The sequence below is a fragment of the Eleutherodactylus coqui genome, chromosome 11 (genome assembly GCF_035609145.1).
Source record: "Eleutherodactylus coqui strain aEleCoq1 chromosome 11, aEleCoq1.hap1, whole genome shotgun sequence".
Taxonomy (NCBI): domain Eukaryota; kingdom Metazoa; phylum Chordata; class Amphibia; order Anura; family Eleutherodactylidae; genus Eleutherodactylus; species Eleutherodactylus coqui.
Window position 1 is genome coordinate 7,275,236 of NC_089847.1, and position 15,697 is coordinate 7,290,932.

At 47.7% G+C, this 15,697-nt stretch overlaps 1 protein-coding gene across 3 annotated transcripts in view; it reads left to right on the top strand.

The window, feature by feature from the left end:
- The window catches only part of LOC136581970 (fatty acyl-CoA hydrolase precursor, medium chain-like), a 184,839-nt gene extending 171,544 nt beyond the window's left edge, over positions 1–13,295 (top strand). For all 3 annotated transcript variants that reach the window (XM_066582687.1, XM_066582686.1, XM_066582688.1), the window contains 3 exons: positions 7,785–7,934; positions 12,810–12,882; positions 12,977–13,295. In XM_066582687.1, coding sequence (XP_066438784.1) covers positions 7,785–7,934; positions 12,810–12,882; positions 12,977–13,163 — 410 coding nt within the window. In that variant the 3' untranslated portion in view covers positions 13,164–13,295. The remainder of the gene's footprint in view (positions 1–7,784; positions 7,935–12,809; positions 12,883–12,976) is intronic.
- Positions 13,296–15,697: the final 2,402 nt, after the last annotated feature.

Below are 15,697 nucleotides of genomic sequence, written 5' to 3' on the forward strand. Positions count from 1 at the left end.
ACAATCTGTTCCTGTTGTCATTGATATGTAGAGGTGCTGACTGTCAGGGCATGCTGGGAGTTGTAGTAGTCACAGTTTGCCAATGCAATGAGATTAAAAATGGTGTCTTGTGCCCCCATCATCCATAGTGTCTAGTGGTATACAATATAAGAACAGCTGAATGATGCGGTCATGTGGTGCCTAAATGTATGGTGCGTCGCCTATGGCCATAAACCAAGATGATGTGGAGCAGATGAGGGTGATTTGAAACATGCAGATTTTCTGCCCCCTTACCTCCCTCTTCCATCCATACCAAATTCACGACCTTTCAGCTGTTTGCCAAAACAAAATCAAACAAGAACAATCTAAATAGCTCAACACAACTAATATAACAAGCGGTTTCTTTACATTCACCACAAAATGCCACTTTTACTGACTCTTGCAGTCTTAGAATTATTCATCCCCTTAATAGAATTCCTCATAAGAGCACACGTTTGCATATTAAGTGTTGTCTCAAGCACACCTGATGTAACAAATAAAGTTCTTGATTAGTTACATCAGGTGTTCTTGAGATGAAATACCTAGACTGCTCGGCCTTGTGCAAACATGGAAAAGGATACAAAAAGATGCAAAGGCGCATAATGTTCCTGTAGACACAGCTGGAAGCAGTTCACAAGTTGTAAGTTACAGGAACCCTGGCTGCACTATCCTCGACTGCCACTAGATTCCTGAGGAGGTAGGTGGTCAAAAATCCTCCAATGACTGCAAAAGACCTGCAGGGAGATCTGGTGGCAGCAGCACTGAGGTTTCTGTATGCATAGCAAGGCACATACTAAACTCTGAAGGTCTTCTTACCTGAATGCCAAGACCTCACCTCTACTGACCCAAACGTTAAGAGTGCTCCAAACCATATAAATAACTACAGAAGTTTTGAAACTCTGTTCCGGGAGATGAAACAAATCTGAAACTTTTAAGGCTTACGGATTAACAGTAGTCTGGAGGAGGAAGAATGAAGCAGACAATGAAAAGAACCCCCTGCCTACAGTTAAGCATGCCGGTGGATCGCTGATGATCTGGGTCTGGAAACCTGCAATGTATGGAGGGGAAGATAGATTCCATCAAGTATCAGGAAATCCCAGGAGAAAACATCATGCCTTCTATGAAGAAGATGAAGCTTGGACATTATTGGACTTTCCAACAGGACAGTGATCAAGGATAACTTCACAGTCCACCAAAGCCCGAGAGCCATGCCCATACCTACAGTCCATGCACAATGTTTATTGTCCAGGACGTGTCAAACTACAGCATAAATCCCCCCCCCCCCCCTCCCTCCCAACAAACCCCCACCCAACCTATCTATAACCTCTAACACTATATATACAAAACTATAATTAGAAAAAGTTGTAATGCCTACAATTTCTACAACTGTAACATTTTAAATAACCCACCATAATACCCAAAAGCCTAAATTCATTTACCTGTAGCCATATTCTTCATCTTTGACATAAAACAAAACTCTAGCAGTGTCGCACACAGCCCTCCACCAGGACTAGATATGATAAGCTGGGCACCAATTTTTAAAGAAACCTATCCCTAGACTTATCTGTCCCTAAAATTTCCCCGGATCATCAGCATACCTGACACTACCCTCAGAGTGGCTTCCAGCACTGCCTGATCCATCCTAACCCCCGCTATAGGTCCACAATCCTCTTTGAGAAAAAGATCAACAGAAAACACATACAGCAAGGGGCTCAGAGGACAGCCCTGATGGACACCAGACACAACCTCAAATGGGTGGCCGACCCAACCGTTCACTAGCGGGAAAGTCTCAGCCCCCACGTACAATGTCCTGAGCCAATCAGCAACCCTGTATCTCAGAACAAAAGACCAGAGGTACTCATGATTAACCTGATCAAATGATTTGGCCAGATCCAGGGACAGTAGGTACCCCTCTCAGTGACCAGCCCTAACCTGCTACACTGCCTCTTGGATACAGAGAACAGTACTGAAGGTGCTGCAGCCTGGAAACAAGCAATGCTGGGCCCCCAGAGGAGCTGAGGTGCAACCTTCACCAGCCAATTAAACAGCACATTTGCCAGAACTTTTCTGTCCATATTGTGGTGTGCTATGGGATGTCAGTTCTCAATTTGGCTCGAATCTCTACCCTTTGACAGAATGATCAATGCCGACCTCCTCATTGACTTCGGTAAAGTATCGGGAAAAAAAACACTCATTGAATACCTCAGTCAAGAGGGGACTCAGAATATCCTTAAAGGTCTGATAATGCTCAGATGTTAAGCCACCCGGACCTGGCGACTTTTTGAGTAGAAGCCCATCAATCGCCAGTCTAACTTCCTCTTCCTTGAGCTCTTCTGTTAAAATATTGAGAGATGTCATTCGAAATTTCTTATCTGGACCTCTTCAGTCATCCCCAAAGATCACCTGACGGTTGGTAAAAAGGTACAGCTTGATCCTCTTAAAGAGATCCTTGCAGTCCGTCTTGGTTTGGGGACAGTAAATGTTAATTGGCTGAAGATCTTGTCCCTTCATGAGGACATCTAGCATCAGGTACCTCCCTATTTCTAAGTCAATAACCCATCGGCATTCAACTGCTGGGATAAAAAGGACTACCATTCTGCTATATGGCTAAGCCACAAGAGACCAGTAGGATGGTCCAGACCTTCACCCCCTCCTTGACTTATGTAGGGCTGCCAAATTTGGCAGCCTGATCTCTTGCAAAAAAATGTCAGCTTCAACGTGGCCAAGAAAATCAAAGGCCTCAAATCTAGTCATATCTAACTTAACGCTGGCAACATGAATTGATTGTGCCAGTGTCAATGGAGCAGGTACTGCCATCATAGGGGATTGCGTTAGACAGCTTTTTTTTTCCCACCCCTCTTCTTCTCATGGTCTGAGGATGACCTCTTGCCACGTTTTTTGTACATTGAAAGATCCATATCAAGGGGCTCCTCGTCCTCCTTGTGTAACGGTCTGGTTCTAGGTTGTAACCGGAGCAGACAGACAACTTAGTCTAGATTAGCCAGGGATCGGCAACGGTAGGTATTAGTTTGTACTACAAAGGGAGCAGATAGGTAACATAGTCAGAGGAATGCCAGAGGTCGGTAACAGCTTGTGATGGTAGATCACGAGAAGAGAAGAGCTAGACTGTCAGCAGGAGCACAATAATCATACACTGGTGCAGTGGAAGGGCCAGGCTTTTATTGTTTGCCCAGTCAGGAGCAGGGTTGGCCCAGGACAGGGAACCAGACCAGGAGTACGGGAACATGGCTAAGTCCATCAGGGAGAACTGCTGCCTCGAGTGCAAGAGGTCCAGGGGTTTGAGCCCTGACACCTTCTCACCAGGCTCTGGGCCAGCACCTCCCCTTGGAGGTCAGTGAACCCTTACAAGAGGAAGACTCAGTGCCCCCTATAGGATTCAACTTTGCCCCAGGAACCTCACCCTCCAGCCCCACCTCCTGAAAAGGAGAGACCTTGGAACCTGTTGGAATGCCCAACAAGAGAGTTGGGTTTACCTTCCTGCATCTACCCCATTTACATCTTTATTGGGCGCCCTGCTTATGCTTTATGCTTTTTCTCTTGCCACTCCTTGCCATCCTCACCAACACTTACATAGTGGGAGGCATCTGAAGAGGTGGCAGCCTCCTGCCTCTGGATCGTACTGACCTCCTCACTCAAATTGTCATCCCCTGAAACCATACGATTTGCATCTGGAACAGAATCCAGCATTGACCCACCTGCCACATGAGCCTCTGCCAGCTCCCTGATCCTTCTACGCTTCTCTAGGCACCTCAACTTGGCGGCCCCAACATGTTTGTTCTTCCTTGGCTCCTGGGCTCCACTGCTACTACGGGTCTCTTCCCCCACAGAGGCAACTTCACATTTCTACTCTCCTAGGGCCATGACCACATTGGCATAAGAGCATGGGCAGCGGCTCAATTGGTGACCGAGGTCACCACACAGGTGACACCAGATCTCTGCATAAGATGCCGCAAGATGACCTACCTCACCATAGAGTGCACTTAATGACATTACAGGCAGCACTCAAATGTGTGGGGTCGCCACACTTGTGACAAAGCTTCAGCTGTGCCTGGTAGAAGGCCAAGACACAATCCCTACTGAAAAAGGCTGCAGATGGTATGAGGGCCACTGAGTTCCTCAAACATTTTAGCTTGACAATAAATGTCCTGGCTTGTCCTTCACCAGTTCATAATTCCCCCAGAAGAGCTCAAGGCCCTCTGGGCAAACAAAACTGATGTCGAACTCAGATGCGCTGTAGAGATGGATCAGGGCATAGATGTCCTTCACCCTGAAATCTTAGCAGAAACTCCACCCCCTTAACCCTTGTGGGGCACACATCATTGCTTCTCCACTGAGGACGGGCCATGTTTCTACAGTGAATGTCCTGCCTGGTTATTGGTAGGGACCATACGGTCTTCTCCCTTTGCTCTTGGAAGACACCAAATTCATATCTCTACCCAGAGAGATAAGTCCACAACTCTATCGCTTACATTTATTGAGCTCTCCCCTCTCCTCAAAGCCTCCAGGAGGCACTCTTCCAAAAGACAAGGAGGATGCTTCCCCACTGCCTGCAGTGGCGACACTGGCATAACTTCCAGTACCAGTAGGACTTCTGGACTCCTTTTGTATTCCTATGTGTGGGAAGATCCACTATGCCCCCTCCACACCTATCAGGTGGTTTAGGGACACAGGAGGGACAGCCAAGCTGCCACAGGTGGGACTTGACACTGGATTGCCCCCTCCCCCATCTAACTGTGAGGTGACCAACAGTGCCAGTGCCTTCGGATTGGCCATAACCCTTCTTTTTGCCGTTGACCAAAACCTCTTTAATGTCTCCATTCCCACTACTCAAGCAAAAAGATGCTTGAAAAAGACCGTTTGACGGTTGAAACATCGCTGTCATTTTTATTGGAGATGGAAGAATAAAGGTTTTCCTATAACTGATGCACCAGATTCCTGCTGCTGTTTATATCTATCTTCATTGGATGACTGCTTTATTAGGTCCATTATTACAGTCCATTACCTATGAAACGGCTATGCACTTATCCTGCCTTCCCTGAAAAAGGTATTCTAATGGAGGTGCTGTTGGTGAAATACTTTTGGACTTACATTCCCACTAATGGCACAAGTGGGTATGGGGCTTTGGGTCATATTAACCCTTTATTCCCTAGTCCCTTGAACTAGACCCACCACAGATCCCAGGTCTAGGAGCCCAGGGTTAGCACCCTGATCTGACTTTGCAGCCAGACCAGAGTGCTTGGTTACATAAATTAACCTTTCCTGTATATAGGCTCTCTTTGTTTTCTTTTTTCCTGCTGTTGTCTACGATGGTACCCTGCATTCTTTCAGAGGATTCCTGCAGCCAGATTTGTTGCATTATTAGTGTCCCCTGTCCGCCGCCGCTGCTGCTGTCATCACCATCATCTGTGTCCTCTGATGCTGAAGGTAGACTGACCAACTCTGCTGGAATGCTGGTGCTTGCTGTTCCTCCTTGTAGCAAGGACTGCTGCCCACAAGACCAGATAGGCTGTCTCTTTACACCATCCGACTCTTCAGAGCTGCAGATGGAGTGTTTGCTCAAGCACTCTCTGGTGTCGCCACAGCTCCCAGCCGCCATTTTGGAAAAGTGGATTGATGTTGCAACAAGTCTGCAAGACAGGTATACCTCGCTTTTGTCAAATGTGTTATAAAAAAAAGAAGCTGCTCTAGAAATCCTGACGTCAGACTCAGTTTAGTGCACTCAGAATGATCTCCGATTTATTTTATTATACAGCGAACCTTTATAATTTTAAGTCAAAGGGTGCGCCTATCTGCCTAGCCAATAAATGTGCATCTTTTTAGAAAAACCTGTTTATAGAAGATTCGTTCTGTTTTGTCATCTTATCTTTGCTATTCGAGCGCATGCTATGACATCAATCGTTTCTTATCAAGGGTGTTTCTTCTGGCCGTGTCATCTAGGTAAACGGCTAAAGCAGCTATGCTAAGCTGCATCCATATCTGGTTTGCTAAAAACCACTTAATATAAAAATTCTGTGTGCAGCTTTCTTCAAGCTACACTGTGGTTGTGATGAGCATCAACCAGCGTAAAATGTCTGTTTGTTGTACAACTATATGTATTTCACTAGAGTGATTTGATTTACCGAGACACGTAGCAACATCTTTCATCGGGATTGCTGCTGGACAGCAACGTGAAGTCAGATGTGTGCTGCATGGGCTGCTGAAGATGGGTTCGGTAGTCCGGATGATGGTGGGGGGGGGTCTCTGTAGTATCAGACTACCCCCACATTCAGACAACTTGAATCACATGACACACACACTGACTTCATTCTTCCTGCCCCTCCACCCTCTCCAGAAGCGAGCCGGGGACAAAGGAAAAGTTTGTACACAGACCACATGGCAAGAGGACAAAGACCAGTTTACACACGAAATTACAGAGACTGGAAAGAGGAAGGGGAGGAGGTTCTATATAGCTTAACCTACAACAATGAGTCTATAGCATTGACATTTATTCAGCTCCCTCTCGGACATCTTGGTAGTAATATGGGATGCCAAATCCTCCAATTCACCCTTTCTGCATTTGCCCCAACTTAAGCATTTTTTGCAGCACTGACCTATTTGCCTCTTGTCTGGCTGCACATTCTTTTTCCCCGGCCGAGGCTAAAGGAAGAAGATATGGGACTCCATGGCAGGTGGAAGCCCATTACCTGCACTCTTTGCTGGGTCAAGCTTCAAACCTTTACTAGTGGTTCTCAGGAGAGCTCACCGAAGCATGTCCACACCTCTCAGCGACACCCAGCAGATTGTGATTCTGGAGGGGCCGTCACAGATACTTGAACTCCATAGAAAATATTTGGTGGGATTTGAAGAAGGCGGCTGCAGCACTCAAACCAGGAATATTAGTGCGCTGGAGGCCACTGTCCATGAGGAACGGGGTAAGACTCCTCAGGAACGCTGTCAGAAGCTGCTGTGAGGCTCCTCATCATGTCTACAGCACAAGAAGCTCCACTAACTACTACAGACGTTTGTCATGGAGGGCGGATAGTTCTGAGACTTCAGGAGTAAAAATGGCATTTTGTGGCATATTGGTATATATTAGTTGTGCTAAAATATTAAAATTGTTATTCTTTGGTGTTTTTTTTTGCAAACAGCTGAAAGTCTGTAAATTTGGTAAATAAATCAAATTTGTAGTGGGGGGGTATTTTGCTTGTAAATGTACTTACATTGGCCAATGGTCAGGAACAAACATTCATATGAAGGTTCATTTGCCTGACCATTAATCCATGCAAAACGTCCTTAAAGGGGTGATGCTAAGATATACAAGCCATTTCAGAATGCAGAAACCGGGGTGAATGGCTGACCACCCAGAGTCTTACTCTTAACACCCCTGGCCAGGGAAAGCCACACATTTTTCCTGCAGCAATCACTATAGGGAGGGCATAGTATTACAGGACGCCTCTCCATTCTGGCTATGGAGGGGGGGGGGGGAGTCTTAAGGTATCCTGCTCTGTCCTAATAGGACATATGGACAGCAGTTTCAGGTTTTGCACACCCACTTTAACATTTCCAATCACACATTAAGCACATGGGCACACTATATCCCAGTATCAGAGTCCTCTTAGTCCACCCCTGATATCATCTGTGGGCACAGTGCCATCTTACACAATCATTGCATCTTCCTCTGCAGTGTATAGTGTTATATATAACAGTGATCACTGATGACTCCGCAGCCATCGCCAACTAACGTTCAGTCTTCTTACCTTTATTAGATGCGGGGCTCCCAGTCTATGTGTATGAGTACCAGCACCCGCCAAGTCTACTGGCTCATCTGAGAGCGGATTACGTTAAGGCTGATCACGGTGATGAGCTCTTCTTTGTCTTCGGAGGACCCTTCCTGAGGGATGGCGTCTTATACGCTGGTGAGTCAATAACCCAAAAACTAGGTGTGTCCTATATTACTACTGTCCAGGCAACCCCTCACCCCTCTTTGCTCTAGGTCCAGAGCCAATGTCACCATGAGTTGGATACCTGACAAACTGATTACTAGAGGTGCATCACTAACTTTAAAATGAGTTGGGTTGCTATGCAGTTTGTACCTAGCAACCAGAATGTCAGACATGACTTAAATCGCAGCTCAGTTGGCACCATTCTGAGAGCAGAAAGGAGAAGAACAAGCATCTGTAGTAACACAGGGTTACTCATTGTATGAAGAGAAGTTACTAATAGACTTTGTGTTTCTATCAGTGAATGGGGCCTTTCTCCTGTACATTCAGGGGCTTAAAGAGATTTACTGAGAACACCAATGATTGATGGCAGTGGGGGGGACATAAGATTTTAAAAACAACCAAAACCCACCATACTCTCCTCCCGCTGCCACGCTGCTCCCTGGCCCTTACTGCTGTTTCAGTTTTCTATTTACATCGGTTGCAGACGCGCCCTACAGACCACCAGTAGAGAGGAGCATCTGACCAGACTGTTAGAAGATGTTGGAACCAGTGGATGTGTGAGGGTACACAAGGTGACCGGGCTCGGGACGCCCCCTACAGACCAGCAGTAGAGAGGAGCATCTGACCAGACTGTTAGAAGATGTTAGGACCAGTGGATGTGTGAGGGCACACAAGGTGACCGGGCTCAGGACGCTCCCTACAGACCACCAGTAGAGAGGAGCGTCTGACCAGACTGTTAGAAGATGTTAGGACCAGTGGATGTGTGAGGGCACACAAGGTGACCGGGCTCGGGATGCCCCCTACAGACCACCAGTAGAGAGGAGCGTCTGACCAGACTGTTAGAAGATGTTGGGACCAGTGGATGTGTGAGGGCACACAAGGTGACCAGGCTCAGGACGCCCCCTACAGACTACCAGTAGAGAGGAGCGTCTGACCAGACTGTTAGGCGATGTTGGGACCAGTGGATGTGTGAGAGGCACACAAGGTGACCGGGCTCAGGACGCCCCCTACAGACCACCAGTAGAGAGGAGCGTCTGACTAGACTGTTAGAAGATGTTAGGACCAGTGGATGTGTGAGGGCACACAAGGTGACCGGGCTCAGGATGCCCCCTACAGACCACCCTTTAGAGAGGAGCATCTGACCAGACTGTTAGAAGATGTTGGGACCAGTGGATGTGTGAGGGCACACAAGGTGACCGGGCTTGGGATGCCCCCTACAGACCACCAGTAGAGAGGAGCGTCTGACCTGTCTGTTAGAAGATGTTAGGACCAGTGGATGTCTGAGGGCACACAAGGTGACCGGGCTCAGGACGCCCCCTACAGACCACCAGTAGAAAGGAGCATCTGACCAGACTGTTAGAAGATGTTGGAACCAGTGGATGTGTGAGGGCACACAAGGTGACCGGGCTCAGGATGCCCCCTACAGACCACCAGTAGAGAGGAGCGTCTGACCAGACTGTTAGAAGATGTTAGGACCAGTGGATGTGTGAGGGCACACAAGGTGACCGGGCTCAGGACGCCCCCTACAGACCACCAGTAGAGAGGAGCGTCTGACCAGACTGTTAGAAGATGTTAGGACCAGTGGATGTGTGAGGGCACACAAGGTGATCGGGCTCAGGACGCCCCCTACAGACCACCAGTAGAGAGGAGCGTCTGACCAGACTGTTAGAAGATGTTAGGACCAGTGGATGTGTGAGGGCACACAAGGTGACCGGGCTCAGGACGCCCCCTACAGACCCTCAGTAGAGAGGAGCATCTGACCAGACTGTTAGAAGATGTTAGGACCAGTGGATGTGTGAGGGCACACAAGGTGACTGGGCTCAGGACGCCCCCTACAGACCACCAGTAGAGAGGAGCATCTGACCAGACTGTTAGAAGATGTTGCAACCAGTGGATGTGTGAGGGCACACAAGGTGACCGAGCTCGGGATGCCCCCTACAGACCACCAGTAGAGAGGAGCGTCTGACCTGTCTGTTAGAAGATGTTAGGACCAGTAGATGTGTGAGCGCACACAAGGTGACCGGGCTCAGGATGCCCCCTACAGACCACTAGTAGAAAGGAGCATCTGAGCAGACTGTTAGGGGGTGTTGGGACCAGTGGATGTGTGAGGGCACACAAGGTGACTGGGCTCAGGATGCACCCTACAGACCACCAGTAGAGAGGAGCGTCTGACCTGTCTGTTAGAAGATGTAAGGACCAGTGGATGTGTGAGCGCACACAAGGTGACCGGGCTCAGGATGCCCCCTACAGACCACTAGTAGAAAGGAGCGTCTGACCAGGCTGTTAGGGAATGTTGGGACCAGTGGATGGGGGCACACAAGGTGACCAGTCTGAGGACGCCCCCTACAGACCACCAGTAGAGTGAAGCATCTGACCAGACTGTTAGAAGGTGTTGGGACCAGTGGATGTGTGACGGCACACAAGGTGACCAGGCTTAGGACGCCCCCTACAGACCACCAGTAGAAAGGAGCATCTGAGCAGACTGTTAGGGGATGTTGGGACCAGTGGATGGGGGCCCACAAAGTGACCGGGCTCAGGACGCCCCCTACGGATCACCAGTGGAGAGGAGCGTCTGACCAGACTGTTAGAAGGTGTTGGGACCAGTGGATGTGTGAGGCACACAAGGTGACCAGGCTCAGGACGCCCCCTTACAGACCACCAGTAGAGAGGAGCATCTGAGCAGACTGTTAGAGGGTTTTGGGACCAGTGAATGGGGGCACACAAGGTGACCGGGCTCAGGACGCCCCCTACAGACCACCAGTAGAGAGGAGTATCTGATCGACCGACAAGCAACAGCAGCTCCAACTGTTTTGTTTTCCGCTATCTAGAGATAGGGAGCGCCATCGTTACACCCCTGTGTCTATCAGAACCATTTCCATGTGTATGACTGAAGGACATTGGGTCTCACAGCGCCCATTATATGCACTTTCTTGCCACCCACCGTTACCTCCTTTGCAGTGACGTCATGAACAACGAAACTGGACGCTACGGAATGGAACCAATTTCATTTGCACGATCTAGAGGCTCAGTTACTACAAATGTGGAGCGATATGCAGCAGCGTATAACACAGAACTTGTATGCTTCTATGTCCTCCCATATCATATCATGTATTCAAGCTTGAGGCGGTACAACAGGGTACTACAGCCTCCATGCCCACCTATGTAGTGGCCCAGAGTTAGTGGGGCCCCTCTATAATGTTATATGTCTGTCTCGTACCGTTGTCTTGTTGGTGTCTTCTCTGTGGCATGCATTTGATTTGTGTATTGAATGGTTGCAGGACTGAGAGGGTTAATATCTGGTATGTCCTGTCCTGTCTAGAAAATGTATCATTTTCAGTGTATCATTTGTGATCATGTAATGATGTTGTAGCTGTTTGCAAGAATTAAAAAGGTAGACGTCAGTCGTTGAGTGAGCCTAACGGGCCCAAGAGTGAGGTCGTCTTGTATGTGAAGAACATGGAGGAGGCTTAGTGATTGCCTAATGCTCAGCCTGGGCCCATCTGACCCAGGATACCTCGGTGTTTCTGCTGAGCACCGAGAGCAGGACAAACCACTTCATAGCAAGAAGAAGAATAGGAGCGAGTGAGTGTTTGCCTGTGGGGAGAGAGCGTATGCTGGAAGACAAGTGTCACAGATAACTTGGACTGTGGACTATCCAAATGCCCTGAGAATCCTCCCGGTTACTTCACTATGCCTCGTTTTGCCATGTCAAGACTGTTGATGTGGATTTAAGTTCAAGAGTTTTCCGTAAACAAACAGAGTCGACCGTTCCCGGTTTTTGTTCAGAAAGATACCCTGTGTGTGGACTACTTTATTACATCTGAAAGATCTGTTGCAGAGGACGGAACGGTGGCATCACGAGTGACAACTGGACTGTGATCTTCCCCAGCGGTAACGTGGTTGGCTCCCAAGCTACCCCGGGGAGGAGATGGTTGAGCCTCGAGACAAGACCTTTCTCTCCCCGCTGTCTCCTCAGCTGTGGGCCTGCTCTTTGGATGCTGCACCTGTATCACATCTCATATCCAAGCTAGAGGCGGTACAACATGCTACTAGAGCCTCCATGCCTGCCTGTATCACATCGTGTAGCCAAGCTAGAGGCAGTACAACAGGGTACTAGAGCCTCCATGCCTGCCCACATCACATCTTGTATCCAAGCTAGAGGCGGTACAATAACAATGAGCGTGTTATAAATTGATTAGATTGGATGGATGGATGGATAGACAGTGACAATGTGGGGGTAAAGGCCCATTTACACACAACGATTATTGCTCAAAATTCGTTCAACTGCAAATGAGCGATAATCGTTGCGTGTAAACGCGGCCATCGTGTACTTTTCGTCTGAACGATGAATTTAAGGTAAGCTTAAAATCCATTGTTCAGCCACAATGAAATAAGGTAGCTCTCAATAGACCGCATGCTGTGTTCTCCACGGGTGCTGGGAGATTACAGTGTATTCTGCCAGTCGCCTGTGCGAGAACAATACAGCTGTGTGCAGAGCCCAGTCCACACACTGGGCTCTGCAAACAGCTCCTGGATGCCCTTTTACACGCAAATGAAGATGATAAAGGGTTAATAGACATTAGTTACCATTAACACCTTGAAAGATTATGCAAAATGATAGCTAAAACGCTCAATCATTTGAAAAACGGTCTTTGCATGTAAATGGGCCTTAACTCGCTTACGTTATCGCTAACTTCTTCTCCTAAGGTGGTTGTCACCGCAGACATGGTGATTAACAACCTGGCCTGATACATTGTAACAAACCACCAGTAGAGAGACTTATGCTGCCACTGTGTGTAGCTGATAGAACTGGATGTCGGTCACTGATGATGATGTTTTTTCTCTCAGGACCTGCAACCGATGCCGAGAAAGCCCTGAGCAGGAATATGATGAGATACTGGGCTAACTTTGCTCGGACTGGGTAAGCCCATCGCACTGGACTAGAATGGCGGCACATTCACTGCGCCGCTGGTGTCACCTCATTAGTTATAACAATGCCACATTGTTTCCTGCAGGGACCCCAATTGTCCTGGTCTGACAACATGGCCGCCGTACGGCGAAGAGGAACACTATCTGGGGATTAACCTAAAGCAGAAAGCGTCTTCAAAGCTGAAGGAGGAGAAGTTCAAGTTCTGGACTGAGATCCTTCCAGAGAAAATCCGGTCCCTGGCAGAAGATGGAAGTGATCACACCGAGCTGTAGATTATAACTGCACAGCATGAACAGAGAGCGCAACGTGCTGAGCGAATCACAGAGAGTGCAACATGCAGTGTAAATCACAAGGGGTTCTGGGATATTTTTTTCCACTGTTTAATAAATTTTACTTTTATGAAACTGTAGCATTTTTGTCTTGCAGCTATAACAGAGCTGCCCGAGCGGACGGGTCACTGCTTCCACATATCACTCCTGAGATGGTCTACTGGGACCTTCTCCTTCCACCATACAAGTCTCAGTCTCTGGCCTCACATAAGATCAGCACTCTGGGGATAAGATTCCCAGCTACACTGTTTCTGTAAGATGGGAGTTTAGTAAATGGCGCGGCACTCTGTGCTACAGTTTTCGTAACTTCCATTCACTACAGTAGGAGTTATGGAAACCGCGTAAAGCCGCCCAAACAAAGGCACTTTTAATGCTGGACTGAGCCTGCATTGATTTTAATGGGACTTTTCGAATGCTGTGCTTATCAAACCCTGTCTTTTCTATTTTAGTGCGTTGCAGGGCTTTTTAATGCACCATGTCGCCCACTGCAATGATGGGGTGCATTAAAAATGAAAATGTTTGAAAATGCCATTCCAAGACACTGTATAACGCTGTGCTTAAAAACGAGCATTTTTACAAATGCTTGTGTTAGACTGGCCTAAGGCTTACCTTGGTTGTAACACCCAGTGAAGTGGTGGGGAAACATCCATGATTTCTCATCTGAGACATGAAATGCTGAGATTGGACAAGCCTTTTATCCCTTTGCAATCCAATTTTGGATTCAGGGTTTCCTAGGGGGCTTTCTCTTTCTGCCATTACACAATGGTGCCATCTGCTGGCTAGAGCCAGTACTGTGGTATAGTACATGCTGGAGAGGCCCCCAACAACAGAGCGGCCAGTAATATACAGTAATAATACCCTGCCGGACATCTTCTGACATCGGAGCTGTACAGCCTCCAATCAGAATGTTTTTAGATGTCAGACAGTGGATTGGAAAGGGTTAAGGCTGTCATGGGCCTTGAGCTGTATGAAGACTGTTGGCCTCCCACCAGTTTCAAGTTTTAAGATGATCTGCCATACAGTAGCAGAAGCAAGCTCACTGGATGTATATATATATGGTACCAGAACCAAGCTTACTACATTGGTATGGTACAGCATTTACATAGATAATAGCACAGAACCAAGCTTTGGCAATTTAAATAAGTCTATGGTGCCTTCCAGCTTTTCAGTGCCCAAAGAATTCTCAGTGAAATCCCCCCTCAGCTATCTAGATGGTAAGATGTATATGGCATTTTGTGTATTTATTCTATTACACAGACCACCAAAGGCTCTCTATATGTCACAACTTTCACTCCATACACTCTGCTACAATACTTACATTCATGCATTTCCTGAACCAAGTTTTGAGTCAGTTTAAACATTGTTTCTAAAACTACTATTTTGAAACATTCTGTTACATGTGCTGCTGCGATCGGTAGTTCTAGGCTTCCTAGCAGCACAGCTACAGGTGGTTGAGGGTTAATTGAGCTGGCTAGGTGTGGTACTTCTTGCTAGCCAATCTCCTGGGCCTGTGCTCACATATAAACCCAGCTCCTGGTCAGTCTCTGGCTGGGTCCCAGGGTGAGCAGTCATGTTACGTCTGTGGTCTGTAACTTGTTATCCATTATGTTCAGCTTGTTCCCACTCTGATCTGTGTTTGCAAGTAGGTCTATTGTCTCTCCGCTTCCCTAAGACGGTTTGGACACCTGTAGTCCTTTTCTGTGTAATATGCAGATCCCCTTTTCAAGTGTGCCCTTCCAAATGTCTTATATCTCTCTCTGTGTGTCTGTTGGTGGATCCCTGACACAGTTCCCTATGTCAGCCTGGTTGGCTGTCTGTCTATCCCCCCTGGTATGAGGACATATGGACTTGCTGTGAGTTTAATCTGTGTGCATGTGAGCTCTGGATGGAGTCTGTCTGGTTGTCACTATATGTTGTAGTCTGCTGTATTCCTGTTCGGTCCTGTTTGCAGTGTGCTGTGCCCTGTGCTCTGTCCTGTTCCTGATGCAAGCTTGCTGTGTGATCTGTGTCTTGCTGGTTCATGTCTGTTTGTACGTTTAAATTCTGTCTGCTTGGTGTTAGCTTGCTGGGTGACCTGTGATCTGTGTCCTGTCCTGTTGCACCGATCTGTGTAAACTCTGTCCGGTTCCGCTGGACTCCTGGTTAGTGTAGGGACTAGCAGTATAACTAGGAGCCATGAAGTGGCCTACTAGCTTTCATATATTGTACAAAATGTCAATTAATACCTAGCATTTATATTCAGCTTATCATCTGCTATTAGTGCTTGCATTGTGGCTGCCATATGCTGTGTATTTTGGCTCTGTGTGTCCTGTTGTTCAGTCCCCGGCATGTGAATGCATCCTGTTCTGGTGCGTGGCTCCTAGGATCAACTAAGGTCCAGTTCCGAAGACCGCTGGGCCACCCTCTTATTGGGGCGATGTCCCCGCTTAAGTAGGGCCATGCCATCCTCCTGTGTAGCACAGGGTCAGTTTGCTTGA